General features: G+C 41.4%; 1 protein-coding gene and 1 long non-coding RNA gene across 2 annotated transcripts in view; one reads left to right on the top strand and one right to left on the bottom strand.

Annotated features, from left to right (window-relative positions):
- Positions 1-382: 382 nt before the first annotated feature.
- The window catches only part of LOC149175361 (uncharacterized), a 38753-nt gene continuing 11717 nt past the window's right edge, over positions 383-27418 (bottom strand). Inside the window, exon 2 of the long non-coding RNA XR_016258007.1 lies at positions 383-705. This is a non-coding gene — a long non-coding RNA (uncharacterized LOC149175361). The remainder of the gene's footprint in view (positions 706-27418) is intronic.
- Positions 22579-23945, top strand: LOC149175362 (uncharacterized). The gene is made up of 2 exons (XM_089423858.1): positions 22579-23702; positions 23826-23945. The coding sequence occupies exons 1-2, from the start codon at positions 23169-23171 to the stop codon at positions 23943-23945; spliced, it is 654 nt and encodes a 217-aa protein (XP_089279984.1). The 5' UTR covers positions 22579-23168.

Below are 27418 nucleotides of genomic sequence, written 5' to 3'. Positions count from 1 at the left end.
TTTCTTCTCAAACACTTTAATTGAATAATAGTTCTATTGCAAGGAAAAAAGGTAAAGATTTAGTTGCATGTCATGAAGGGCCCACGTAACCTTACAGAGAACCATGTGCCTCCTTCATGCACTAACCTTCCCATGACTTAATAAAACAATATTAATTAATAATCAAAGAACATAATTGCTGTTGTATTTTATTAACATTATTGCTGTTGTATTTTATTAACATTGAATGCTGAACTACAAATTACACCTGTTGGTTTATCATATGCATACACAATAGTAAATTGAGGATCAAAAGTGGGGTATTACATTCCCATCCCCATTCCCAGCCCCTTAGATTTTTCATCGTCACTAACCTTCCCATGACTTAATAAAACAATATTAATTAATAATCAAAGAACATAATTGCTGTTGTATTTTATTAACATTGAATGCTCAACTACAAATTACACTTGTTGGTTTATCATATGCATACACAATACTAAATTGAGGATCAAAAGTGGGGTATTACATTCCCATCCCCATCCCCTTGGATTTTTCATCGTCATTGGTGCACATAATCATTTATACAATAATTTGTTTAAATCCAAATATCAAATCAATTTTAGGTATGTCTCATGCATTTCATTCTCTAACTTCCATGTTGCTTCTTCGTTCTTCATTTGCATTTGCAATGCTATCGTGCTCTTTGTAAATTTGCACAGTTGGCTATACACAATGCACTTACATTAGCTTTCAATAATTTGATAACCTCCCAGTCTTAGCATATCAACATTTACTTTATCAATTATTAAGAAAAATAGAATTTTTATAGCCTTTTTATATAAAAGTTATTTCATTCACATGATTTTTCACCTCCACACCATAATCATGTATATTTATAGCACAAATAAGTATAGACACCATAATCATGTATATTTATAGCACAAATAAGTATAGAATAATATCCCGATACTTACCTGTAGCTATAAAATTCTTTACTTAATAAGGTTACCACATGCAAGAGTTCAACCCACTATCCTTTCTAATACACCCTCATTTATTTCAACTATCGTGTCACATGAATTTCTCACAACAAATTATTTAAGTTTCCTTTTCCTCGTCAAGCTCACCTTTCTAAGCTCAGGCATCCCCTTCTTTGCTAAACAATACTTTAGGTGATTCATCTTGCAACGAAGTTCATGTGAAAAAAGAGCACCAGCTTATTGCTAAGCATCCACTTGTAAAGTATTCAGTTAATAACTTGCAGCAGTCATAGGGTTCTAGTGTCATCAAAATATCCTTCTTCTGGGGCTTTCCATCCTTTAGTAGTCACCATTTTCCATAACTTTATTATTTTCTTTGTAGTAACGAAGTACTTTTTAGTATTTACCCACAAGCTTACTCAAGATCTATGACAAATGGTGCACTAGAGATCTACTTAACCCCACTGAAATGACAAACATGCATGCATCATTAAAATAAACAAAAAAAGGGTAGTGGGTGCAACTTATCTTGGAAGGTGGATGCTTGATGCCTTAGGTGGTTGAGCTTCTTGAGATCTTGGTGCTTGGAGTCCTTTTCTCTATAAATGATCCAGGTGGATATTGGTGGCCACCCACCTATCCCACCTAGACCTCCAATCAATTTCATTTGTTTCCTTGTTTATTTCAGCATTTAATATTTTTAACAGTTTTTTCGGGTCTTGAACTTCCGGAGCAGTTTTGACCCCCTAAACGGCATTTTTTCGAGGTTTACAGCAAGTTCGTAGCCATAGGTAGGGGCTTGCTGCAAAACCTGTAGTACTTAGAGAGACCTTTCCAACAAAGTATCGTACGCGCTGAACAGAGATAATATGACCAAGTTATGACCCTCGGAAGTTGGCTACCCAACTGACCCCAACAGGGCCCACAAACGTTTGTTGTTACATCTCCTAGGGTTAGGGTTTTGGTTGTTTGGGGTTTTCTCATGTTTTCCAATAATAAATAGGCCTTCAGCTTTATTGTAACACATTTTAGAGGCATGTGGCCGCCACATCTCTTCTCAGAGATAAGCTACCATCACCCAAGCTAGTCTTATTTCCATTCTGTTTGTAAGCATATTTCAGTATTTGATATCAATGAAATGAAGTATTATTTCTGCTGCATCTTTCTGTTTATGGTTATATCTGTAACTTGTTGCGTTCCTGTTTAAATTCAAATCAATGGTATCAGAGAAGACTGCTCGTTCTTTGTTTTTCTTTGCTTGTCCCCAACGAGGTCGGAATATAAGGAGTTAGGGCTTGCACTGGTCGAACCTTTGTAAGACTAGCGTCGCAAATCCCGACGACCTCCCATGGCGAAAGAAAAGAAAGACCGGGGGGGCGCAGGAGATCCTATCAAATTCTTGCTCGAAGAAGCCCTCGAGCGACGAAGGAATGCGATGATGGACAAATTTTCCGAGATCCTTCAGCGGCTACCCAGGGGCAACGCATCTACTTCCAGCAGCTACATGGAAGTGCCACACCCTTTAAGGTACAATTTAACTTTGACATTCCCATATTTGAGGGTCAAATAAATGCAGAGGCCATAGATAAATGGTTAAATCTACTAGAAGGATAGCTTTTTGTTCATGATTTTTCCAATCAGGAAAAGATTACTTTTGCTCTTCTCAAAGCCACCCCCGCGTCAAGGATTGGTGGGAAACCTACTGTGAGCAGAAGGATGAAAGTACGCCCTCACTATTTTCGGCCGCACCCATTTGAGATTCATTCTGGGACGCCATCAAGGAGTAGTACTACCCTGTCAATAGCTATGAGGATAAATATATAAAGTGGACCACACTGCGACAAGGAAGGGACCAAGACGTGCCAGATTTTACCAATGTTTTTCACACCCTTCGCACGAAGTTGGGTATCGAGGATTTTGAGAAACATTTGGTACTCAAGTATAGCGAATGCCTACACAGGTACATCCAGGATGAGATGGAGTTCCTGGACATCTCTTCACTTGGCACAACGTATCTATATGCTGTCAAGATTAAGCAGAAGCTTAAACAGAAAAAACGAGACTTCGGATCTGCGAATCCGAAGTAAAGGAAAGGTGCTCCCAAACCGTACAGCAAAGGGCAAAGCCAAGGTGGGGTGACCCAGGATAACCCGTCAAATCCACAAGCAAAGAACAACACCATGAAAACAAAGAAGGACATGAGAAAGTGGTGTGAGTTCCATAAGATCTCCACTCACAACACAAGTGAGTGCCGGGCCAAGTAGCGATTGGTGGTCGAGCTGAAGGCTTCCTAATCTGGCACATGTTCCGACTCTGAGTCATAACCCGACAAGGGTAATGACAAAGGGAAGCGAATCATTGACGTGCCATTGTGGCCACCACCAAGATCCAGAAGATTGAGCTTGAAGATCCATAAGAGGGTGAGCGCCTATTCCACTCACAAATGTGGGTGAAGGGTTCTCCGCTGCAGTCTATTGTCAACAGCGGGAGCCAAAAGAACCTCATTTCAGCAGAGGTCGTGAAGCGGCTGGTCCTACCGACTACAACACATCCGCAGCCATACACCATCAGGTGGCTTCACCAATGAAGAGATCTCCACGTCAACCAACAATGTCACCTTCCCTACAGCGTCAAGCTCTTCACAAATGAGGTAATGTGTGATGTTGCTCCTCTTGAAAGTTGTGATATATTATTAGGACAACCATACTTATGGAAGTGGAATGTTGCATATGATTCTAGCCCTCGCTCTGTTATTATTTCTTTCGGTACTAAGTTATACAGGATACCAGAGTAGCCCCACCTACCGCCATCTCTTTGATCTTTGTTAAGCAATGCAGTAAGGCCATCTCCCAGAATGGGAAATTTGTTTTCTTTCTAATTTGCTCTCAAAGTAAGGGGAAAGTTGTAGCCACGTCCATGGCCCCTGGGAAGGGTTCCTCCAAGCAGCAGAAGCAGGTGGACGCGGTCGTGAAAGAATACAGGAACATCTTCTCCTCACCCACAAGGGTGCCCTTGCATTGTCAGGTCAAGCATTCAATCTATCTAACTCCCGGAGCACCTCTACCCAACGGGTCGATATATCATTGCTCCATTCTAGAAAATGAAGAGATCAAGCAGAAAATCCATGAGTTTCTGCAAACAGGGCTCATCCGACCAAGTTCCTTGCCTTGTGGGAGCCCGATTGTACTGGTACAGAAGAAGGATGGAACCTAGAGGCTTTGCATTGATTATCAGGCATTAAAAAAATTCATTGTCAGGAACATGTATCCAATCCCACGGATTGATGACCTGCTGGACCAACTCAAGGGGGCCAAGTATTTCAGCAAGATCGATATGAACTATGGTTATCACCAAGTTCTAATAGAGCCCACAGATGTATAGAAGACCACCTTTTTGTCCAAGGAAGGCATTTTTGAATGGTTGGTTATGCCTTTCGGGTTGACAAATGCCCCCACTACTTTTATGAGGCTAATGGATGACATCTTGTGGCCCTTCACCAACTCGTTTATGGTGGTTTATCTGGACAACATCCTCATCTTCAACAAGAGTTGGGAAGAACACTTGCAACACATTCGGCAGGTCCTTCAAACCCTTCGGTAACACAAACTGTGTGCCAACTTGGAGAAATGCACCTTTGGCATGAGCCAGGTCCAATACTTGGGGTACATCATAGATGAGTGTGGCGTGCATGTGGACCCGACCAAGATCCAAGTCATTCAAGATTGGCCAACCCCGACCACTCTAACGGAGCTTCGCAGCTTTTTGGGCCTTGCAAATTTTTATCAGAGGTTCATGTTGGGATTCTCCCATATCACTTGGCCTTTGAGTCAGATTACTAAGGGCGAGGCAAAAGAAAATTTTTCCTGGTCCGAGTCCCAACAGAAGGTGTTCATTGAGTTGAAGCGTCACCTCTTCTCTGCACCGGTACTCACACTACCAAACCTGCAACAACCATTTGAAATCGAGACAAACGCCTCAGACTATGCTATTGGTATAGTCCTCACTCACCACGAGCATCCAGTGGCCTATCATAGCGAGACACTTTCTGATACAATTCGGAAGTACCCCACCTATGATAAAGAAATGTATTTCATCGTGCATGCTTGTTGAAAATGGAAGCACTACATTCTGGGGAAGGAGACGGTCATCCATACTGATCATCGACCTCTTCAGTTTATACAGACACAAGGGAAGTTGCAGAACCATCGTCATCATAAGTGGTCAATGATGCAGGAGCATCTGACCCCCCTAATCAAAAGAGGAATCCAAAGCGAAGAATGAGAGGACGTGAACCATCGGAGCAAAACTGGGAAAATCTGTTAAAACAGAGTAATTTGATGGACTTAATTAAATATTAATGTAATCTGCCATGTATTCATATATATAGCGCGCTGTAGAGAGATTTAAGGCTTGTTGAGATATTTGTGAGACGAAATCAAGGAGTGGATTTGATCAGATCCTTCCAGTGATCCGATCCAATATTTCTTATATATATGAACCTGCGTAGACAAAGAGGAATATAGAGAGAACAAATAATAGAACTTGTGTAACAAAGATAGATACAATGTAGTTGAGAGGGAGCTTGTTCTAAGGCTGAAATGCCTTAGCTTGTAATCATGTTGTGTATAATGAAATAGTGTGTTCAGTGTTGAATTGTGCGCATGTGTATTATTGTATAGATAGCCTGTGTGTATTTCATAGATAGGCTGAATGTTTCCGTATTGCGGGGTTTGATCGACCATCAATCACTGTAAGGATTGATGGCGATCCAATCATAAACCAAAGATATTGAGTTAATTGTGATGTCGTGTATAGACAGAGTGTGGTGGCAGAACTGTGTTTTAACGCAGAAATCCATCGAAGGCGAGCGAGATTAAATTAAGGAGGAAACAGACGAGAATGCACAGGAGTCGTTGGATCGATATGATCAACGGACAGGATCATATCGCAAAGATAGAGGAATTGATATCGCATCAGCGGATTTATATGCAAAAGTGGTATATCGGGCGAGGCAAAGGTGGTAAGTGGTAATATTGCATGACCGCTCGATTCCATTAGCCAAGCGACACGTAGCACGCCGAGGAGAGAGAGAAAACCGCTTTTTCGAGCGGGTATTCTCCATGCCACTTGTCCACCTGAGATTATTGTGGACCATTGGATCCACTAAGTGTAGATCAACGATGGAGGATTGTTTGATTGGTGATCGGAGATCCAAAGTGATGGTGATATGCGATATAATCACAACCATCGGATTGAGTGCCAGATCGACGATCTAGATATGATCGTTGATCGCATTTCAGGAAGGTCAAGGGTTGGTGGACGGAGGAATGCCGATGTGCCAATATACGATTACGTGATAGCACCGACCGGAGATCGGAGGTATCGGCGTTTCGGAGTTCGGAGCAGCACTGTGGAAAGGCTGGAAGGTGTGGACCCGAAGATTCTATAGAAGCGAGTGTATACTTTTTGAACTCCGGCCTTATGGTTCGGCTACGGGTTTTCCTGTGTAATCCTGTGTATTCCGATTAAATGAATGGTCCCGGGTTTTTAAAGGAAAATCTGATAAAGTGTTGTGGTCTGGGTTCTGAGGCTTAAACACATCAAATAACGCTTCCGATAGTTAGTGGGCCATAACCCACAGGCCTCAGGATTGAAATTTGTACATGAAAGGGGATTTTGCCTTACTCCCAAATTCTCCTTTCATCAAGTGGTATCAGAGCAGGGAAAGGATTTCCTGCAAAAAAGAAGAAGAGTGCAAGTAGAAGGAGAAGAGGTATAGTTGTGTTGAAGACAGGAGAGTTATGGTCTTTACTGTCGTGCAACGAACGACAACGGAAGGTGAGAAGATTTGCAGCAGCCTAGAGCATGGAGTGCTCAATTGGTTCCGGAGGAGAGAACCAGAAGGATGCCAAAAGACTACGCTCAGGAGAAAGCTTGGTGAGGTATCGTGTAGCAGAGGAAGACTGTTACTGCAAAGGTTTGGATGCAGCTCAGAGAAGATCATAAAGGCAATTCCACAGGGATGTGGGTAGAATTGTTAAGGATAAGGAGAAGCATATGACCAGGAGGTCATAAACTTTTGTGCTTCGGAAGTCTGATGCAGGAGCATCTGACCCCCACTTAATCAAAAGAGGAATCCAAAGCTAAGAACGAGAGGACATGGACCATCTGAGCAAAACCAGGAAAATCTGTTAAAACAGAGTAATTTGATGGACTTAATTAAATATTAATGTAATCTGTCATGTATTCATATATATCCATATAGCGAGTTGTAGAGAGATTTAAGGCTTGTTGAGATATTTGTGAGAGGAAATCAAGGAGTGGATTTGATCGGATCCTTCCAATGATCCGATCCAATATTGCTTATATACATGAACTTGCGTAGACAGAGAGGAATATAGAGAGAACAAATAATAGAAATTGTGTAACAGAGATAGATACAATGTAGTCGAGAGGGAGCTTGTTCTAAGGCTGAAATGCCTTAGCTTGTAATCATGTTGTGTATAATGAAATAGTGTGTTCAGTGTTGAATTGTGCACCTGTGTATTATTGTATAGATAGCCTGTGTGTATTTCATAGATAGGCTGAACGTTTCCATATTGTAGGGTTTGATCGACCATCGATCACTGTAAGGATCGATAGCGATCCAATCATAAACCAAAGATATCGAATTAATTGTGATGTCGTATATAGACAGAGTTTGGTGGCAGAATTGTGTTTTAACGCAGAAATCCATCGAAGGCGAGCAATATTAAATTGAGGAGTAAACGGATGAGAATGCACAGGAGCTATTGGATCGATATGATCAACAGACAGGATCATATCGCAGAGACAGAGGAATTGATATCGCATTAGCGGATTTATATGCAAAAGTGGTATAGCAGGCGAGGCAAAGGTGGTAAGTGGTAATATTGCATGACCACCCAATTCCATTAGCCAAGCGACACGTAGCAGGCCGAGGAGAGAGAGAAAACAGCTTTTTCGGGCAGGTATTCTCCATGCTACTTGTCCACCTGAGATTATTGTGGACCGTTGGATCCACTAAGTATAGATCAATGGCGGAGGATTGTTTGATCGGTGACCGAAGATCCAAAGCGATGGTGATATGCGATGTAATCGCAATCGTCAAATCGAGTGCCAGATCAACGGTCTAGATATGATCGCTGAGCGCATTTCGGGAAGGTCAAGGGCTGGTAGACGAAGGAATGCCGATGTGCCGATATGCAATTACGCGATATCGCCAATAGGGAATATAGCACCGACCCGAGATCGGAGGTATCGACATTTCGAAGTTCGGAGCAGCGTTGTGGAAAGGCTGGAAGGTGTGAACCCGAAGATTTTATAGAAGCGGGTGTATACTTTTGAAGTCCAGCCTTATGGTTCGGCTGCGGGTTTTCCCGTGTAATCCTGTGTATTCCGATTAAATGAATGGTCCTGGATTTTTAAAGGAAAATCCGATAAAGTGTTGTGGTCCGGGTTCTGAGGCTTAAACACATCAAATAACGCTTCCGATAGTTAGTGGGCCATAACCCACAGGCCTCAGGATCGAAATTTGTACATGAAAGGGGATTTTGCCTTACCCACAAATTCTCCTTTCATCAATCTACATATCTGCAACAATTCCACTTTAACATTAAATACAAAAAGGGCAGCACCAATCATGTTGCAGACTGCCTCAGCCGGCCCCCAGTTGCAACACTCGCTACTGTTCTCAATTCTTGTGGTCACAAGACCTCTGGATGGCCGCAATTATACAAAAATGATCCAGAGTTCACCTCCACATACCAGATGCTAGTAGATGGGAAGAAAGTTCCTAATTTCCACCTCTAGGACGCATTATTGTGCTACCTGGGGCCACATTTGTGTTCCTTCAAGCAAGCGTGCCAAACTAATTTGCAAAGCAGACTATAGTCGGATCGCAAGACACTTTGGGGTGGAGAAAACTATGGTTGTAATACAAAAGTACTTCTATTGGCCCAAACTCCGACTGGAGGTTGGGAAATATATCAGATCCTGCACTGCCTGCATCATCGCCAGGCCATCCTTTAAGAAGCAAGGCCTGTACACTCCTCTGCCTACTCCTAGCCAGCCGTGGGAATCCATCTCCATGGACTATATGTCTGACCTCCCTTCTACCAAACATGGTAATGAATGTGTATTTGTGGTCATGCACAGATTTTCTAAGATGGCTGTATTGGCAGCCTACAAGATGAGTATCACAATAAACACTGCTAGACTCTTCTTTGAACGAGTATGGTTCCATTTTGGGATCCCACAAACCATTATATCAGATCGGGATAGCAGGTTCCTGAGCACATTCTAATCAAGCCTCTGGACACTATTGGACACCAAACTCACCAAGTCGACTTCCTTCCATCCCCAGACTGATAGTCAGAGAGAGGTCGTCAACAGAATGATAATGCACATACTCCACATGTACAACTCCAAGCATCCTCAAACCTGGGATGAGAGGCTTCCATATGTGTAGCACAGTTATAATAGAGCTCTCCATAGCTCGATTGGTCACAGTCCCTTTCAAGTGGGTCTAGGATTTCAACCGTTGTGTTTGATTGATGTTGCCATGCCTCAGGCGACTACACAGACATAATCCACACATGTATCGTCTGAAGTGGATAAAGCGACCATATTTATTGAACGCATCCAACACATCCGCCAGCAGGTTCATGACATCCTAGAGAAGTCAAATTCCAAGTACAAGCCGCAGCATGATCAACATTGGGTGCCACACAAGTTTCAGGTGGGCGACAAACTCTGGTTGCATTTGCAGAAAAAACACCTTATCGAAGCCCATCGGAAGCGCAAACCACTCTGATATGGTCCTTACACCATTACCAAGGTTGTGGGAGACAATGCTTTTGAGCTTAGCATTCCCCCATTCCTTGGTCTACACCCCGTGTTCAATGTGGATCTCCTTCGACCATACTTCCCACCATTACTAGACACATCATACATTGCAGAACAGCGCACACCAACATAGTTAAATCCAAACTGCATGGAACATGCCACAACTGATCGAATTATATACATACAGTTCAAGAACACTCGCCAGTAGAAGATCCAACTATATCGGATTGTCAAAGCTGGCCAACTCCTGCACCAAGGCAAGTGGCTCACCAAGGACTAGGTTCCACAGAAATTTCCTCACCTCATGGAGGCTTTGCACGCAATGGGGACCATTACTTCCTAAGGGAGGAGAAATGATCCAGGTGGATATTGGTGGCCACCCACCTATCCCACGTAGACTTCTCGTCAGTTTCATTGTTTACTTGTGTATTTCAGCATTTACTATTGTTAGCAGTTTTTCGGGTCCTGAACTTCCAGAGCAGTTTTGACCCCCTAAACGACATTTTTTTAGGTCCACAGCAAGCCCGTAGCTATAGGCAGGGGCATGTGGCAAAACTTATAGTAATCAGAGAGACCTTTCCAACAAGGTATCGTACACGCCCAATGAAGATAATATGACCAAGTTATGACCCCGGTAAGTTGGCTACCCAACTAACCCCAACGGGGCCCACAAACTCTTGGTGTTACATCTTGGAGTTAGTGTTTTGGTTGTTTATGGTTTTCTCATGTTTTCCAATAATAAATAGGCCCTTAAGCCTCATTGTAACATAGTTTAGAGGCATGTAGCCGCCACATCTCTTCTCAGAGATAAGCTACCATCACTCGAGCTAGTCTTATTTCCGTTCTGCTTGTAAGCATATTTCAGTGTTTGATATCAATGAAATGAAGTTTTATTTCTGCTGCATCTTTGTGTTTGTGGTTATATCTGTAATTTGTTGTGTTCCTGTTTAAATTTGGATCAATAAACCACAAAAGAAATAAATCCACTAGATCTTTCTTCCTAGAAACCACATTATCATTAATACAAAAAATAATCCAAAAACATATATTCACAATTGCGAAAACAACATATGTTAGTGGGGGGAAGAGTGATTTCTATATTAAATTAATTGAGCTTACAAGGTTGTATCCTTTACATTCCTTGCCTTTGGATCCTCCTCTCACCACAACTCATTTCGACAACATTTACCTATCTCTTTTTTTTGTTCTCCCCTTTTCTCTATGGGGAGCATTGCTTTTATAGATGGCTTTGAAGTGTGGTTAGATGTATCTCAACACTTTTTTTACCATGTTTAATATGTTCCTTTCATTCTTATCTTCAAATTCTGATCATTTTTTTATCTGTTCCACTATTATCCATTTTCTCTATCAATCCTATCCACTTCAACTCTCCTTTGCTAAGGTGTTGGAATGTTGCAATTCTCTTTTCTAGACCTATGAAGCATTGCAACTCTCCTTGCTAGTGCACTAGGGGTGTTGAAGAGGAAAAAATCATATTTTTAGAGGGTCTCCATGGAGTTTTTCTTGCATTCCAAGCTTCATGGAGACCCTCATGTTTCTTGTACATTTGCTTATGCTCGTCACAATTGTTCTTCTTAGATATAGACAACAAGCACTAAAGTTCAAAACATAATGTATTTTGCTTCAGTTCTACTAGATGCAGTATTATCCCTATTACATTTGTGTCAAAATATCACTGAATATATATGTCTAATAGATCATGTGAATAATGCATTAGGGAATTTTTGAGGCCTAAAATGGGCCTCCTAAAGAAATTATAAAATAATAGTGGAAATAATAAAATAAGATTAGATGACATCATCAAATTTTAGAGGGGAAACCAAAACCAAAAAAAAAAAAAAAAACTATTTTTTTCAACTCGTATTTTCAACTTATCTCCCTATGGGTTTACTCAAATTTTGAGCAAAAACACTCTTTGGATGCATAATTTGATTCCTCATCCAAGGAGTACCCATTTAGCATACTTTCGATCGACCTTGCTACATCAAAACTGAGAAATATATGAAAAATGCAATTTCAATCACGTTTTTTCATGTATTTCTCATTTTTCGTGTAGCAGGGTCTATCGAAAGTATGCAACATGGTTACTCTTTGGATGAGGAATTAAATTTTACATCCAACGAGTACTTCCGCTCAAAATTTGAATAAAACCTTAGGGAGATAAATTGAAAATACGAGTTGAAAAATGGTGAATCATCCCCATGGTTTAAATCATCATTTTGAATCTTATTGGTTCTTATAAAGTTTATTTTGGTTGTACATTTTTCTTAGGAGGCCCATTTTAGACCTCAAAAGTCCCCTAATGGAGATAAGATGCTACAACCCATATTCAAATTAGTTCTAAACGCTTCAAAATGCTACGGTGAACAGATTAGGAAGATTAGTTTGTCTTATGGTTCGGCAAAAAGTGAGAGAGAAGGCATCCCTCTAGTCAAATAGTAGGACAATGAAAAGCCAAAAGACTTCAAAATATTGACAAGAATCTACACCATTTGGGGTGATTTCCTATTGTGCCACCAACCTTCACTACCCACTAAAGTTCTATTCATAAAGTAGGGATGTAAGGTTCATATGATTGTTCTAATTCGTGACCCCATTCAATTTAATAAGTTCTTGGAGTAAATCATGAATCCATAGGGAGTTTTCAATCTGACGATCCAACCCTCGGCAAACGCTGACAGAGGTCTTCCTTTCATAAAAAGAGACGAAACTACCAATAAAAAGTATCAAAGTTACCTTAAGAAATTAGGGGCGAGATGAAGTTTTCCATTGTCTGTTTTATGGAGGCCAAAGTAATAATAACGTAGATAATATAAATTGCTCTGTGTAGGGAATATAGAGAATCAAATATGTGTTATTGTAACGGTTATACTTGGGAATCTAACACACTATTACAGATCCTCTTTTGTGGAAGGCCAACCTTTTAGCCACACCACTCTGATGCATGATTAGCGGTTTAGACTTATTCCAATCTGGCAACAAGAGATGAGTTCCCTACGTCTAGATATATTCTAGAAATAGCACTTGAATCAGCTCGCCTTTTCAATAAACAACAGAACTATTCTATCAGGAAAAAATACAGACCTTGAAATACTAAATATTTAACATCTCTGTTGGTTCAGGTTGACAATGGCACCTAACCTATTTATCAGGGAATGATGTACCAAGATGCATTCACAAGCAAGATGCCTAGCCTTGCGACAGTTGTTGCATGCCTTCTCATTCTTGCACTCGGAAACTATGTGTCCAAGTGGGATCACTGGTGGCAGTTTGTAACAATTGTTACAGAAGCTAATGTCTACAGGTGGGAGCTATGGAGTCGTACAATGCCTGGATTTGATGCATGTGTGACAAATGGGACCATTAGAACAAATACTTGCAACATGACCAGGCTCCCTGCGATTCCAGCACAATGACTTCGTGGTGCGCTCCACAACAATATGCCCAAGAAGTCCACAGTTGTTGAAAACTAACGAATTTTGGCAATCAGGAGCAAAATGCCCAAGGGATTTGCACAGGTTGCTTGCAAGCATCATCCAACTTGGAGCGACGAAAATCCCTCCTGTAAGGTATCAGGGAAACATGACCGGTGGCTAACGACTTCACTACGAATGCGGCAACTCCCTCTTTGTGGACCATCCATGTCCATGCTAACTTTGCTTCAAAAATCCTCAACCGCTTCAACCACACCAACAAAACGCATGCCTGCAAAACACACCCCTCTTCTTTGGATACTCCTTCCTCCAACATCAGGCTCCATGCCTCTGCGAACTCTAACATCCCTACTGATCTACTGGTCCCTCACTAGGGTTTTGAAGTTCTACGATGCTTGGGGGTTTTGAAGTTCTACAATGCTTGGGGGTTTTGAAGTTTTGCGATGCTTGTCAAAAATTCAGAGAAAGGTTACCCAAATGTTCCAGAAGCAACTCAAGAATCCTTGATGCTTCCAGAATGGAGGGAAAGCATCCTATGTATTTTCTCAGATTCTCTTCCCTCCTCATTGAGTTCCAAAGGGTAATTTGTATTCATTCTTTGGAGGCGTTTGTGCAAGAGATATGGTCCTTCAAGATCTGGTAAGCTATGTGGTTGTTTTCAGATATATTTGCAAATTTTGGAATTTGAAGTTTTGTCATCAAGTTTACAGGAAAATAATGTATTCGGCCATTAAAAATTATGGGATAATGAGTGTATTTTCTTGCAGGGCAAGATATTTGAAGAATAGCAATGGAGCCTTTGTTAAGCACCGTGCATCAGTTGCGCAGCGTGTTAGACGATCTAGAGAAGTTGCTCAATGCTCAAACTCGCACTCCTATGTGTGTAACACAAAGGTCATGGCTTCCACTCCTGTGGATGATAAAGAATACCCAAACTCCTGCATTTTTATAATCGACATGTCCGGCCTCAAATTCAACGACATAAAGGTATCTCAAAGCGTTTGAAGAATCAAAGCATTAAATATCCTTCCAAATTGCCCAATTATGCTCCTTGTTTTTTCCCTTTCTTTCGCCTGTTTTGGGAGCCTATTTTCGCTTGTTGCTATGAGATATGAAGGTTCAAGTTGAAGATGAGAAGTTTTGACCATTAGCAGCCAGCGGAACAGGAACGAAAAGAGGCAACTAGTGGAACAAGAACGAAAAGGACGAGCAACATGCGAAAGGAGGTGGGAGGTGGCCAGCAGAACAAGAGTAGGACAAGACAAAAGAACGAGAAACATTCGCAGAACAAGAGTGGAACAAGAATGAAAAGTACGAGAAACATTCGCATGGGAAACCACCAGGTGATTTTTCTAGTATTTATTGGAGCGAGGAGAACGAAAATAAAGTTCCTAAAGCTCCTTGATTACTCCTGAAGAAGCTCCTTGGTTTCATTGGTTGGTTGGGATCCTTGGTTTCATTGGTTGGTTGGGGTGGTTTCATTGGTTGGCTGGGGTGAACAGTGTTTTCTCACTCTTGGTTGGTTGGTTTGATTGGTTGTTCAGGTTTGATTGGTTGGGGTGAACAGTGTTTTCTCACTCTTGGTTGGTTTGATTGGTTGTTCAAGTTTGATTGGTTGGGTTGAACAGTGCTTTATCACTCTTGGTTGGTTTGATTGGTTGGGTTGAACAGTGTTTTCTCACTCTTGGTTGGTTTGGTTGGTTTGATTGGTTGTTCAGGTTTAATTGGTTGGGGGTTGGGGTGAACAATGCTTTCCCACTCCAACTCCGTATAGAAAAACGCCTTTCGAGGTAAATATAAATATATATAAATATATGTTTATAAATATATATTAAAACAATCAGAATTACAAAAACCAAGACTTTTTATTAAACATACATTTCACACTGAACACAAACAGAAAACAGAAGTTAAAAATGTAAATACTATTTTAAAACACATGTTAACTTGTACTATTGTAATAATGTACCTCTAAGCTATGTACCTCTAAGCTAAGTGACATTTTACAAGCCACCCAAATCATAAGCAAGATGAATCACTTGCACAAGCAAAGACCTTTTGTTAAGTTTAGGTATGTTCTATGCTTGGAGCAATTTATTTCAATTTTCACAGTTAGCTCAATATCTTTTCCAAATTAGCAATCACATCAGCATTAAAGTAAACTGTAGATAAAACATAAACATAAATCGCAGAAAACAAGCCAAGACAAGAGGACACAAGATGTGGCGCTAGCTAGGGACAAACCCCAATATGGGGAAACCCTTGATTAATTCTTCTTATATGTAATTGTTCAGCAGAGAGAGAGAGAGAGAGAGAGAGTACATTTATAACACAAGTCAACACATTAACTTATCTAGATAAGAGCATAGATCATCTCTAAGAAGATGATACATGAAATGAGTTGAAGACATGATGCTTCAATTGATTCTCCAAGGTGACAACACCTTCACCTATCATCGTGTTGCATCTCGTCATCATGTTGTACCTCACCGTGATGCACCATGCTGCACCCATCATCACACTGCTGGACCTCATGAATGTTGCACCTTATGCTACATTGTTGTCCCATGTGCCATTGTTGAACCATGTTGTCATACAGCGTGTATCATGTGCTTGCAGCACCATGCTTGCCACAGTTATCCATGTTGTCCACGCTTGCCATGCTACACCATGTTTGCTGCTATCCATGTTTGATGGTGTCATGTCACAGTTGTTGTCCCACTTTGCTGCCATGTCATAGCTGTTGTCCCACTTTGCAGCGGCTGCACAATGTCATTGTTGTCCTATGTCATAGGGTTGTCCCACTTTGCAGCTGTTGCACAATGTCACTGTTGTCCTATGTCATAGGGTTGTCCCACCATAGTTGTTGTCCCAACATAGTTGTTGTCCATAATGACATTGTTGTCCCAACATTCTGGGCAGCACCATGTAGCCCAGTTGTCCCATATATATTAGCATTGTTGTACTAGTTGCCTTGTGGTCCCATGCATCTATCCATCAGTCCACAAACAGCCCTCAATTCGGTTGCATGCTACTGCTGATTTTTGCCTAGGGTTCTATGCATGTACTAGTCTGGTTAGGGCACACCAACTAGCCTAACGTATAGGGAAAATACCCTTGTTTGCCTTGTTGTCCTTAGAGGTGACTGTGGCCTGGTTAGGAGGTTTGTTCTAGGTCTCTCAGCCATCCAAACTTCATCTCCCAATTGCTGTTAGCAATCCCTCATTGCGGCCCTATAAATGTGTCACTAAAACTACCCACAAATCAGTGATATGACTGCGACTACCCTTCCAACAGCCCTCTATTGTTGCGGCATTGTAACAAGGGAACTCGGCCCCTTCTCCAACACTTTGGACCCCTCCAAACAACAGCTAAGACTTCTGCTCAATACGTTGTGCACAAAGCCCTTCCACGTTGTCTAGGGCAGCCTCCTAATGTTGTAGCTAGGGCATGGTAATGTCCTCCTTGACTGCGTTTTGGTAGGGACCAGCGTATAGCGTTGTAGGCTTCCTTCTAAATAGCGTTGGGGCTTCTCTTTCATGATTGCGTCCTCTAGATTAGGGCAATGTATTCCTTCGTCTTGACTACGGCTAGGGTAGCCTCTTTTCTTCCAGCGTCTAGGGCTTCCACTCCTAGAATTCTCTTCCACTAAAACCCAAGACAAGTGGATAGAAATCAAGATAAAAGTGTGTGTAGAAATGACTATTAAGTCGTCTCATTTTATACTAAAACATTGAGCACATGTGGGGTTTATTTGGTTGCTAGCCGACCTTGACGAATTGTCTTATAACACAAATAAATTCATAACTCCATGAATACTTGTCGGAATCAATTGATCTTTAGATCAATCCTACACCTCTCAATGAGAGGGATCCAAGAAAAATATCAGTTGCCATAAATAAGATGACCCACATGGAGTTTGGCCCTACTTGCCAATTTTAACACTCCCTCTCAACTAGGGAGAACTCCATCCGCTGATCCATATGTCCGACTGTACGATCTCTGCCATCAGTGCCCTGCACTGCTCTGCTCTGCTCTACTCTGCTTTGTTTTGCTGAACCATGAAGAAGAAGAATTGATCAAGAATGTCTCGTACCATTCTCTACTGACCCGAAGTCAGTTCCATTTGAAGAGAGTGTGTCGTACCACTCTTACGAACCCAAAGTCAGTTTCACTAATCCCATATCAATATCACAAGAGAGTGTCTCAAACCATTCATACTGATCCCAGATCAGTTTCATTGATCCCAGATCAATGGTGGTCATCCTAGCATAGGAAGTACGATAGATACAACGATGTGTCCATCGATAGTACTACTATGGTCCCTAACCTCATTTCCCTGCTCATTGGCCAGATGAGAGATACTTCCCATAAGTCTCAGACTGCATGAGTAGGATGCCTCGACAGGAGAACCATTCATCTTGTCCCTAAGTCGTCTCGGGGTATCACAGGGGAAGGCTGAGCCATTCGCCCTGTACACAACGCACCATTAGGTGAGTCGCCCTATGGTTGCGTGTTGCTCTAATAAGTACCCCAAGCCCCTCGGAGCTCCCAGAGCTCAATGCATGCAACATACAGGACCCATATAAGAAGGTCTCTTAACGACTCCAAGTCATTCGGGAAAGTCACAAATTGGACATTTCCCTGGGACTTAGACAGAATGTCTGCGACCTGTACATCAGTCTTAATGAGATGGAGCCTCCTCGCTCATCGACGTACCATATCCCAGATAAGGTAGTATCTGATGTCTATATGTTGGAGCAATTATAGAATACGAGATTCCTCAACAATCGAATCCCCCCTGGTTGACACAGAAGATCACAATGGTATCCATCATGTGTACAAACAACTCACTGAAGAGCTCCCGCAACCAGGCAACTTCACACGAGGTCATACTCGTAGCTATGTATTCAATCTCAGCGGTGCTCAAAGCAACCGTCTTCTGCTTCCTACTCATCCAGGATATTGAGCAGAACCCAAAGAGAATCAACACTCAGAAGTGCTCTTGAGATCCTCCACACTGCCTGCCTAGTTAGCATTCGAACAATCATGCAGCTTCATATTTCCGGCAGTGTATCTCAATCCATGAGAGATTGTGCCCCGAAGACATCTCAAAAGATTCTTGGCACCAATCCAGTGAGGCTCAACCATATATGAGCTCATCATACTAACTGCAAATCATATGTCCGGACAGAAGTTCACCAAGAACGTGAATGAGTTTATGAAACTCAGAGGTATTTCCCAAATCTGGTCCGGCATCACTACCATATAACTTCTGAAAGTTAAGATCCTCGAGGTAGTCACGAGCTTGCAGTTTACCGTTCCACATCCAGAGTCCAACTCCCTCTTACTTCTACAAATGAGAGGGTTTGCACCAGTCAAAAATAGGTCGTCCTCAGAAGGTGTCAGTATGAGAGGTCTATCATCCACAACCTTCGGGCAATGGTTTGGATCGATTTCACTCCTATTGAATCTCAGCTTCATCAGACAGCTATCAATCCTCTCATACTACGCCTAGGGTGTTTTGCTTCAAGCCATAGAGGGCTTTCTTCCCCCTGTATACAAGAGCTTCCCGATCATGAATCTCAAACTCTTCGGATTGTTCCAAACCTATGGACCAGCTACATGAGGGGAATGGTCCCCTTGTAAGATTTTCCTGCGATACATCTCAAACATGTACCTTCATGCTCTTCTTGAATTCAGGCATCCCTGTCACCATCTGACTCACATCGGGTAGGGCCCCATAATAGACCTTCGGTGCTATAGATGAGATGTGTCAATTGACATGGTCCCCAATGGACCATCCTGCAACTTGATACAAATTGCCAACCCTGAACCCATGAGAAAAAAACATCTTTGAAAATTCTATTTTCAAACGTACCTTCCATCGATGAATGTCACCCTGAAACCTTCGACTTCCATTGCCGAAATGGACACCAAGTTCTTCTTATGATCAGGTACATAAGAGAGATTCTGTAAAAGAATTGAGTTACCTTCATTCAATTGAGGGGTAACATTCCCTACACCCTTTCTAGGATAGGTGGCATCAGCTCCAAGTATAATCCCACAATTTTTTCCATCTCTACTAAATTATACAGATCACCCTTCTATCCGATGAAGTGCCTTGAAGCACTACAATCAATAAGCCAGATTCCCACAGAATTTGAAGGAGAGGGCCAATACAAGATAACGCTTCTTTATCTTATCATAAACAACATTTGATTTTTCATACCTGGGGTTCCTTGCTTTCCTTGAAGAGTCGGTTGTTTCCTTGATGACCTGCATTACCTGTCATTCCTTCGATCATTGAAGATGTCCCTGGAATGATTGTTATCTTCATCAAGAGATGTGTCCCTGCCATTCGGACACTCCTTCGCATAATGGCTGAACTTATTGTAAGCAAGGCATCTGCCTTTCCTTTCACCCTGAGATCTGGACTTCCCATTGAAGTGATCTGTAGGTAGGCCATTAGAAGCTTTCGCTGCGCCATTCTGATAATATACTCTACTTTGACTTCACTCTTGGTGAATTTGAAGAGGGATGAGGAATCCATTGATCCTTTTGTCCTTTCCCAACTGTCTTCGGTGATTGCTTTTTCACTCTTGTTTGGGCTTTGTCTTCACCTCAGCTCTGATACCATATTAAGTTTAGGTATGTTCTATGCTTAGAGCAATTTATTTCAATTTTCACAGTTAGCTCAATATCTTTTCCATATTAGCAATCACATCAGCATTAAAGTAAACTACAGATAGAACATAAACATAAATCGCAGAAGACAAGCCAAGACAAGAGGACACAAGATGTGGCGCTAGCCAAGGACAAACCCCAATGTGGGGAAACCCTTGATCAACTCTTCTTATATGTTCTTCAATAGTTCAGGAGAGAGAGAGAGAGAGTACATTTACAACACAAGTCAACACTGACTTATCTAGATAAGAGCATAGATCATCTCTAAGAAGATGATACATGAGATCAGTTGAAGACATGCTGCTTCAACTGATTCTCCAAGGTGACACCTTCACCTATCATCGTGTTGCATCTCGTCATCATGTTGTACCTCACTGTGCTGCACCATCATCACACAACTAGACCTCATGACTGCTACACCTTATGTTGCACTGTTGTCCCATGTGCCATTGTTGAACCATGTTGTCATACAACATGTCTCATGTGCTTGCAACACCATGCTTGCCACAACTATCCATGTTGTCCACGCTTGCCATGCCGCACCATGCTTGTTGTTGTCCATGTTTGCTGCTGTCATGTCACAGCTATTGTCCCACTTTTCTGCCATGTCATAGCTGTTGTCCCACTTTACAGTTGCTACACAATGTCACTGTTATCCTGTCATAGGGTTGTCCCACTTTATAGCTGCTGCACAATGTCACTGATGTCCTATGTCATAGGGTTGTCCCAACATAGTTGTTGTCCATAATGACATTGTTGTCCCATCATTGTGTTGTCCCAACATTTTGGGCAGCACCATGTAGCCCAATTGTCCCATATATATTAGCACTCAGTGTTGCACGAAGCGCCCCCCCCCCCCCCCGCTCTGAAGCTCTGAAGCGCGCCCCGTACGGAAGCGCAGTACGAAGCGCCTTCCGAAGCGCGCTTCGGAAATTAGGAAGCGCGATTCGTAAAAAAAATTGCGCTTCCTGGAATTTTCGAAGCGCCGGCTCCGAAGCGCGCTTCGTACGACGCTTCGGGCCGCCGAAGCGTGGCGCTTCGGAGCAGGAAGCGTGCGCTTCACGCACGCTTCCGTACGCTTCGGCGGAAAGGGGCGTGCCCAAGGGAGAAAAACAAAAAAAAATTTAAATTTTTTTTAAAGTTAAGTTAACTCAACCTTAAGGGGGTGGGTTAGGGTGAGGTTAAGGTGAGGAATGAAAAGAATAAAGCCCCCATTCATTCCTCATTTTCTCACTTTGAGTTTATGAGAGTTGGAGAAGAGAAGAGAGGAGAGGAGAAGAGAAGAGAGGAAAGGAGAGGAGAAGAGAGGAGAGCTTGGAGGAGTGAAGAAGGAGGAGCTAGGAGAAGGAGGAGGAGCTTGGAGGACTTCATCTACAAGAGCTAAAGAGGTAAGTTCAAACCCCAAACTCCCTTGTTTTTTTGAAAAAAAATTTGTATTTTTCTCCTCCCTCTCCTACTCTTTCCCATTGTTTCTACTTGCTCCTTTATTTACAGGTTGCCGTTGTCCACCACCTATATCCATATTCCAAGATGGTGTTCTTTTGGCTTCTATGTATCATTCCACTCTTGGTTTTAATGATGGCAAGGGTGAGGAATAGAAGGGAAGAAACAGAAGAGGACATTGGTGATGGTCCTAATAGTAGTGACCCAATGTATGATGAGGAGGAAGGGTTTGAAGAGGAAGGGGATGAACTTGAAGGGGACACTGAAACACAAAATGGGAAAGCTACATCAACACCCTTGTGGAACTATGTGACCAAACTTGATGGGGGAAAGGGTGGTGGATCTTACAAATTTGTGTGCCCTCATGGTTGTCATGGAGGAAAACCATATTGTGGTTCATATACCCGTCTGAGGAGGCATCTTTGTGGGGTGCTGGACAGTGATGAAAAAAAGGGTTCTGTGGGGGTACAAATTTGCCCAAACATTTCAACTGAAGAAAGAAGAAAATACATCCAAATAGAGATGGCTGCACAACAAAAAAACAAGAAACAAAAACTCATTCTGAATCAAGTGCAACCTCTAAATTTGGTAGTTGCTCATCTCCTCATGGTACTTCTGCAAGCTCTGGAGGTAGAAGAACAATAGGGGATTTCCTTAATGTTGCTGGGAGGGATGATGTGGATGGAAAGATAGTCCATTTTCTTTGTGCTTGCGGTGTACCATTCAATGTGCTTCGCTCTCCCTATTGGCATGAAATGGTAAAGGCCATCAATGAAGCCCCAAAAGGATACAAGGCCCCCAACTATGAGAAAGCTAGAACAGTGTTATTAGAAAGAGAAAAAGCTAAGGTTCAAAGAGCTTTGACACGTTTTACAAATGAGTGGGTAGATTCTGGGGTATCCATTATATCAGATGGGTGGACAAATATTAGAAACCAACATTTGATAAATGTTCTTGGTGTTTCTTCTAGTGGTGCAGTATTTATTGCATGTCATGACTCCTCCTCCATCACTGCATCTGCACAAAATATTGCAGATCTCATATTGAAATCAATCAAAGATGTTGGTCCGAATAATGTGGTTCAAGTGATCACAGATAATGCAGCAAATTGTAAGGCAGCAGGAAAAATTATTGAGCGTACTCATCCACACATCTTTTGGTCTGGGTGCCTGGTTCACACATTGAACCTTTTGATGCATGATATTGTGAAACACAAAGATTGTGGGTGGATTGCTGAGGTTTACAGGAAAGGGAAGCAGCTCATTAAATTCATCACAGGGCATACAAGGGTAAACTACTTCTATGGCACTTACTCCAAGTTGCAATTGCTTAAAATTGCAAAGACAAGATTTGCTAGTTATTACCTCACCTTTAGGCGGCTAGTGAAGGTGAGACAAGCTTTAACTAATCTGGTGTGTGCTGAAACATGGGATGAAATTAACACTGACACAGATGGTGCTAATGCAGTCAAGGACACTGTTCTTGACAGTTACTTTTGGTCACAGGTTAAATATGTTTTGCAATTCACCAAACCAATTTATTACATGATCAAGTTTGCAGATTCAGATCGACCAGTAATTGGGGAGGTGTATGAGCAAATGGATAGCATGTTGGGGCAGATTAAAGACATTGTTGAGCCTAGAGATACCACCTTGTACAATTATATTCGTGTAGAGGTGCAAAACCGATGGGAAATGCTAAATATTCCATTGCATGCATTAGCATATGTTTTGACACCTAAATACTATCATCCATCATGGCTTTCAACACCAGCACCTGGGGGGGAAGCAGGAGAAAACCACACCAAGATAAAGAGGTTCACGAAAAATATATGGCTGCATTGAGTAAATTAATCCCTGATGAGGAGGACGCTGCATTGGTACGGAGACAGGTGAGCAACTATACGCTCAACACTGGTCCATTTGGGAGCATGCATGCAATTAAAGATCGAGAGACTTTTTCTGCTCTTGAGTGGTGGAACATGCATGGAGGGGGTACTCCACTTCTACAGAGTTTGGCATTGCGGGTGCTATCACAGGTGGTAAACACTTCTTCTGCAGAGAGGTGTTGGAGCTCTTATTCTTTCATCCACAGTGTTAAAAGGATCAGGTTGAGTTTAGACCGGGCAGAGAGCTTGGTTTATGTTCATTACAACTTGCGATTGTTGTCCCATTACTGTGAAGATGCAAAGTCTAATAAAGACTTGTTGATTTGGGACAAGAATCCAGAGGAGCCCAATTTGGAGGATGGAGTGTTGCGACTAGAGCAATTAGAGGATGCTCTTATCCAGGTATGTCCATTGTAGTATGAATTTTCCAATTTTCCCTTATAAAGCATTTCTCTAATTCATGTTTTTAATTTTTTTGTTAACTAGTGTTTTTTTTTTTTGCATGAATTTTTTGAGCGATTCTAGGATGATGATGACCGTGTTGATATGCCACCACCCCCACCCCCATCTGGTCCCTTGGTTCCTAGGTTCCATGGTTCAACACCAATAGCAGGGGGTTCTTCTTCATCAGTTTCAGTGCCATGACTTACACAGGCACCATCTTCTTCATTGCCACCACGTGGAGGCCCGCCACCACGTTCTATTCGTGGTGGAAGGAGGAGAGATTAGTAGATATATTCACAATCTACTACTTTTTGTCATAGATTACTCATTAGACTTGTAGACTTGTGAATTTGAATTTTGAACCTTTTTGGCTTGGCGGTGACCAAGTGACATATTTTGTAAACATTATTATTTGAATTTTGGACATGACAAATGTTGACAGTTGCTCACTTGCTAGATAAATCATAATATGCTCTATGTTTTATGTTTTATAATATGCTTAAATGTTTTATGTTTTATAATATGCTTAAAAATTTGATGTATGTTTGTAATAGCTAGAATATAGATGATTGTTGTACATACTAGTAACTACAATGGAATCATGGATGCCATATCTATCTTGATTTATGCAAAAATATGCATGTTTTCATGTCTTCTACAATTAATTTGGTATTTGGGATGTTTGTTTTGAGTATAAATGCAAAAAAATATAAATATATATATATATATAGCAGACGCTTCCGCGGACGCTTCGCTTCCTAGATTTTTGGAAAATGACGCTTCCGCTTCCGCTTCCGCTTCGCTCCCGCTTCGTGCAACATTGTTAGCACTGTTGTACTAGTTGCCTTGTTGTCCCATGCATCTATCCATCAGTCCACAAACAGCCCTCAATTATGTTGCATGCGCATGCTACAGCTGATTTCTGCCCAGGGTTCTATGCATGTACTAGTCTGGTTAGGGCACACCAACTAGCCTAACGTATAGGGAAAATACCCATGTTTGCCTTGATGTCCTTAGAGGTGACTGCGGCCTAGTTAGGAGGTCTGTTCTAGGTCTCTCAGCATCCAAACTTCATCTCCCAATTGCTGTTAGCAGTCCCTCATTGCAACCCTATAAATGTGTCACTAAAACTGCCCACAAATCAGTGCTATGACTGCGACTGCCCTTCCAACAGTCCTTTATTGTTGCGGCATGATAACAAGGGAACTCGGCCCCTTCTCCAACACTTTGGACCCCTCCAAACAGCGGCTAAGACTCCTGCTCAATATGTTGTCCACACAACCCTTCCACACTGTCTAGGGCAGCCTCCTAATGTTGTGGCTAGGGCATGGTAATGTCCTCCTTGACTGCGTTTTGGTAGGGACCAGCGTATAGGGTTGTAGGCTTCCTTCTAGATAGCGTTAGGGCTTCTCTTTCATGATTGCATCCTCTAGATTAGGGCAACGTATTCCTTTTTCTTGACTGTGGCTAGGGTAGCCTCTTTTCTTCTAGAGTCTAGGGCTTCCACTTCTCTTCCACTAAAACCCAAGACAAGTGGAGAGAAAACAAGATAGACGTGTGTGTAGAAATGACTATTAAGTCATCTCCTTTTATACTAAAACGTTGAGCACATGTGGGGTTTATTTGGTCGCTGGCTGACCTTGACGAATTGTCTTATAACACAAATAAATTCATAACTCCATGAATACTTACCGGAATCGGATGATCTTTAGATCAATTCTACAGTTCTCGATGAGAGGGATCCAAGAAAAATATCAGTTGCCATAAATAAGATGACCCGCATGGAGTTTGGCCCCAGTTTCCAATTTTAACACCTTTCAAACAATTAAATACATTTTATACTTGGATTTAAGATAACTCTTTGTATAATGACTTGAAATACTAATTTCCAAGATAACTCTATGTATAATGACTCAAAATACTAATTTCCAAAGAACCATACCTTATCCTTCTGACAACTCATTTGTCATAGTCAATTGGGGTCTAGTACCATACCTTGTCCTTGCAACTCATTTGTCATAGTCAATTGGATCTAGTGTTATCTTCCCCACCTAGGATATTGTCATTTGTCATAGTACCATAACTTGTCCTTACAACTCATTTGTCATAGTCAATTGGGTCTAGTGTTATGTTCCCCACCTAGGATATTGTCATTTGTCATAGTCAATTGGGTTCTAGGATCAATTCTTGTAAAAGACATGCTGATTAATATACCTAGGGTATTGTCATTTGTCACGGTCAATTGGGGTCTATGATCAATTCTTGTAAAAGACATGCTGAATAATATACTATAAGTATATTATTGTATTTGGCCTTAAACTTGTACGAGACATGCTGAATAATATACTATAAATATATTATTGTATTGGCCTTAAACATAAACACTAAATAGGTTTAGCCAAGATATCTTCTATAATTTTGAGTTTACTATGGAAAGTCCTCCAATTCCATGAGGATTTCCATCCAGCACTACTCATTTGCTAATTTACTTCAAAACGAGCACTACTTCCTTGAGCTGTTGCATTGAACATATTTGTAATTGTAGTCTAAACGAATCTTCAAACCAAATGATATTCAATCAAACCTTGGCAACACCCCACTCCACTCTGCAAAGTTGACCATCTAACCTAAATGTTGAGACTCAAAAAGGTGTTGCTAGACATGGAAAGCTAGCTACCCATAATGGCTATCTAAACTTGTACCTGGGGACCAACAGTGCAAAGTTAAGGGATTGGCCAAAGAAATCCCTACTCTAAACTCATATCTGGGAACCAACAGTGCAAAGTTAAGGGATTTGCCAAAGAAAGGCTTTACCACAGTTGCTGCCAAAATCAAACCTTTAGGGTCTCCTTTTAGAGACCCTAAAAGTAGATGAAAGCTGAATCAATTCACATGATGAAATGGAAGGTTCATATATGCATGGAAATTCAAGACCTTCCCCTTCGGACAACGTGCTGCTTTTAAGTCAGGATGCATGATCCTAAAAGCATAGGCTTGCAATGCAAGGCTGTTAAACAAGTGACACAACTCCATATATTTTCCTTAGCCCATGACACTTAAAGATTGCATAGTCATTTCCAAATCTCATCGCAAAACAAGTAGGGGAAGGCACTAGGTATAGAAGGGTATTATTTGTTCAGTCGGCTGACTGCTAGCACCACTACTCTATATTTAACATGGGAAACAATAATGTGGAATTAATTTTGAAGATGTTTTACCAAAATCATAACTATTAGACATAGAATACTAACCCTAGATGTTTAGCTTTAGAATGAAACTAACAAATGTTATGGGAAACCTTTAATCCCTTTCTCATTTCCGTCTAGATATGTTTTCCAAATGGAAAAGTTGGAAATCCATGGAAACCGTTGCCCAAATTTATTTTTTTAAAATAGGGAAAAAAAAAAACCAAAGCCATTTGAAGTAAAAGACTTCTGCACACTTACCTGACAACCTAACCAAACCAAAATGCTAATTGGCCCTACTAACTGAAAAAAACGAAGACAATCATTCATAGAAATATAGGTTACCGAGACATAAATATGAAACCATGAAAGTGTGTTTCCCCTTAATGTTTCATGTTAAATTTTCAAGTTAACTTTAAAAATATAGGAAGAATAAACAAAGCCTAACTCCAGTACAAACCTTCTAAACACTAAACTAACCTAGGAAAA

This window comes from Pinus tabuliformis, chromosome 4_1 (assembly GCF_031772625.1).
Source record: "Pinus tabuliformis cultivar Carrire ecotype Pingquan chromosome 4_1, CPIR1, whole genome shotgun sequence".
NCBI classification, from domain to species: Eukaryota; Viridiplantae; Streptophyta; class Pinopsida; order Pinales; family Pinaceae; genus Pinus; species Pinus tabuliformis.
Note: the sequence above shows the minus strand (reverse complement) of the source record. Positions and strands in the feature narration are given on the sequence as shown.

Bases quoted from the DNA above. Each gene is read 5' to 3' on its own strand.
- LOC149175362 (XM_089423858.1), top strand. From the start codon at position 23,169: ATGGCTTTCAACACCAGCACCTGGGGGGGAAGCAGGAGAAAACCACAC. The intron at 23,703-23,825 runs GTATGTCCATTG...GAGCGATTCTAG, and splicing joins TAGAGGATGCTCTTATCCAG to GATGATGATGACCGTGTTGA.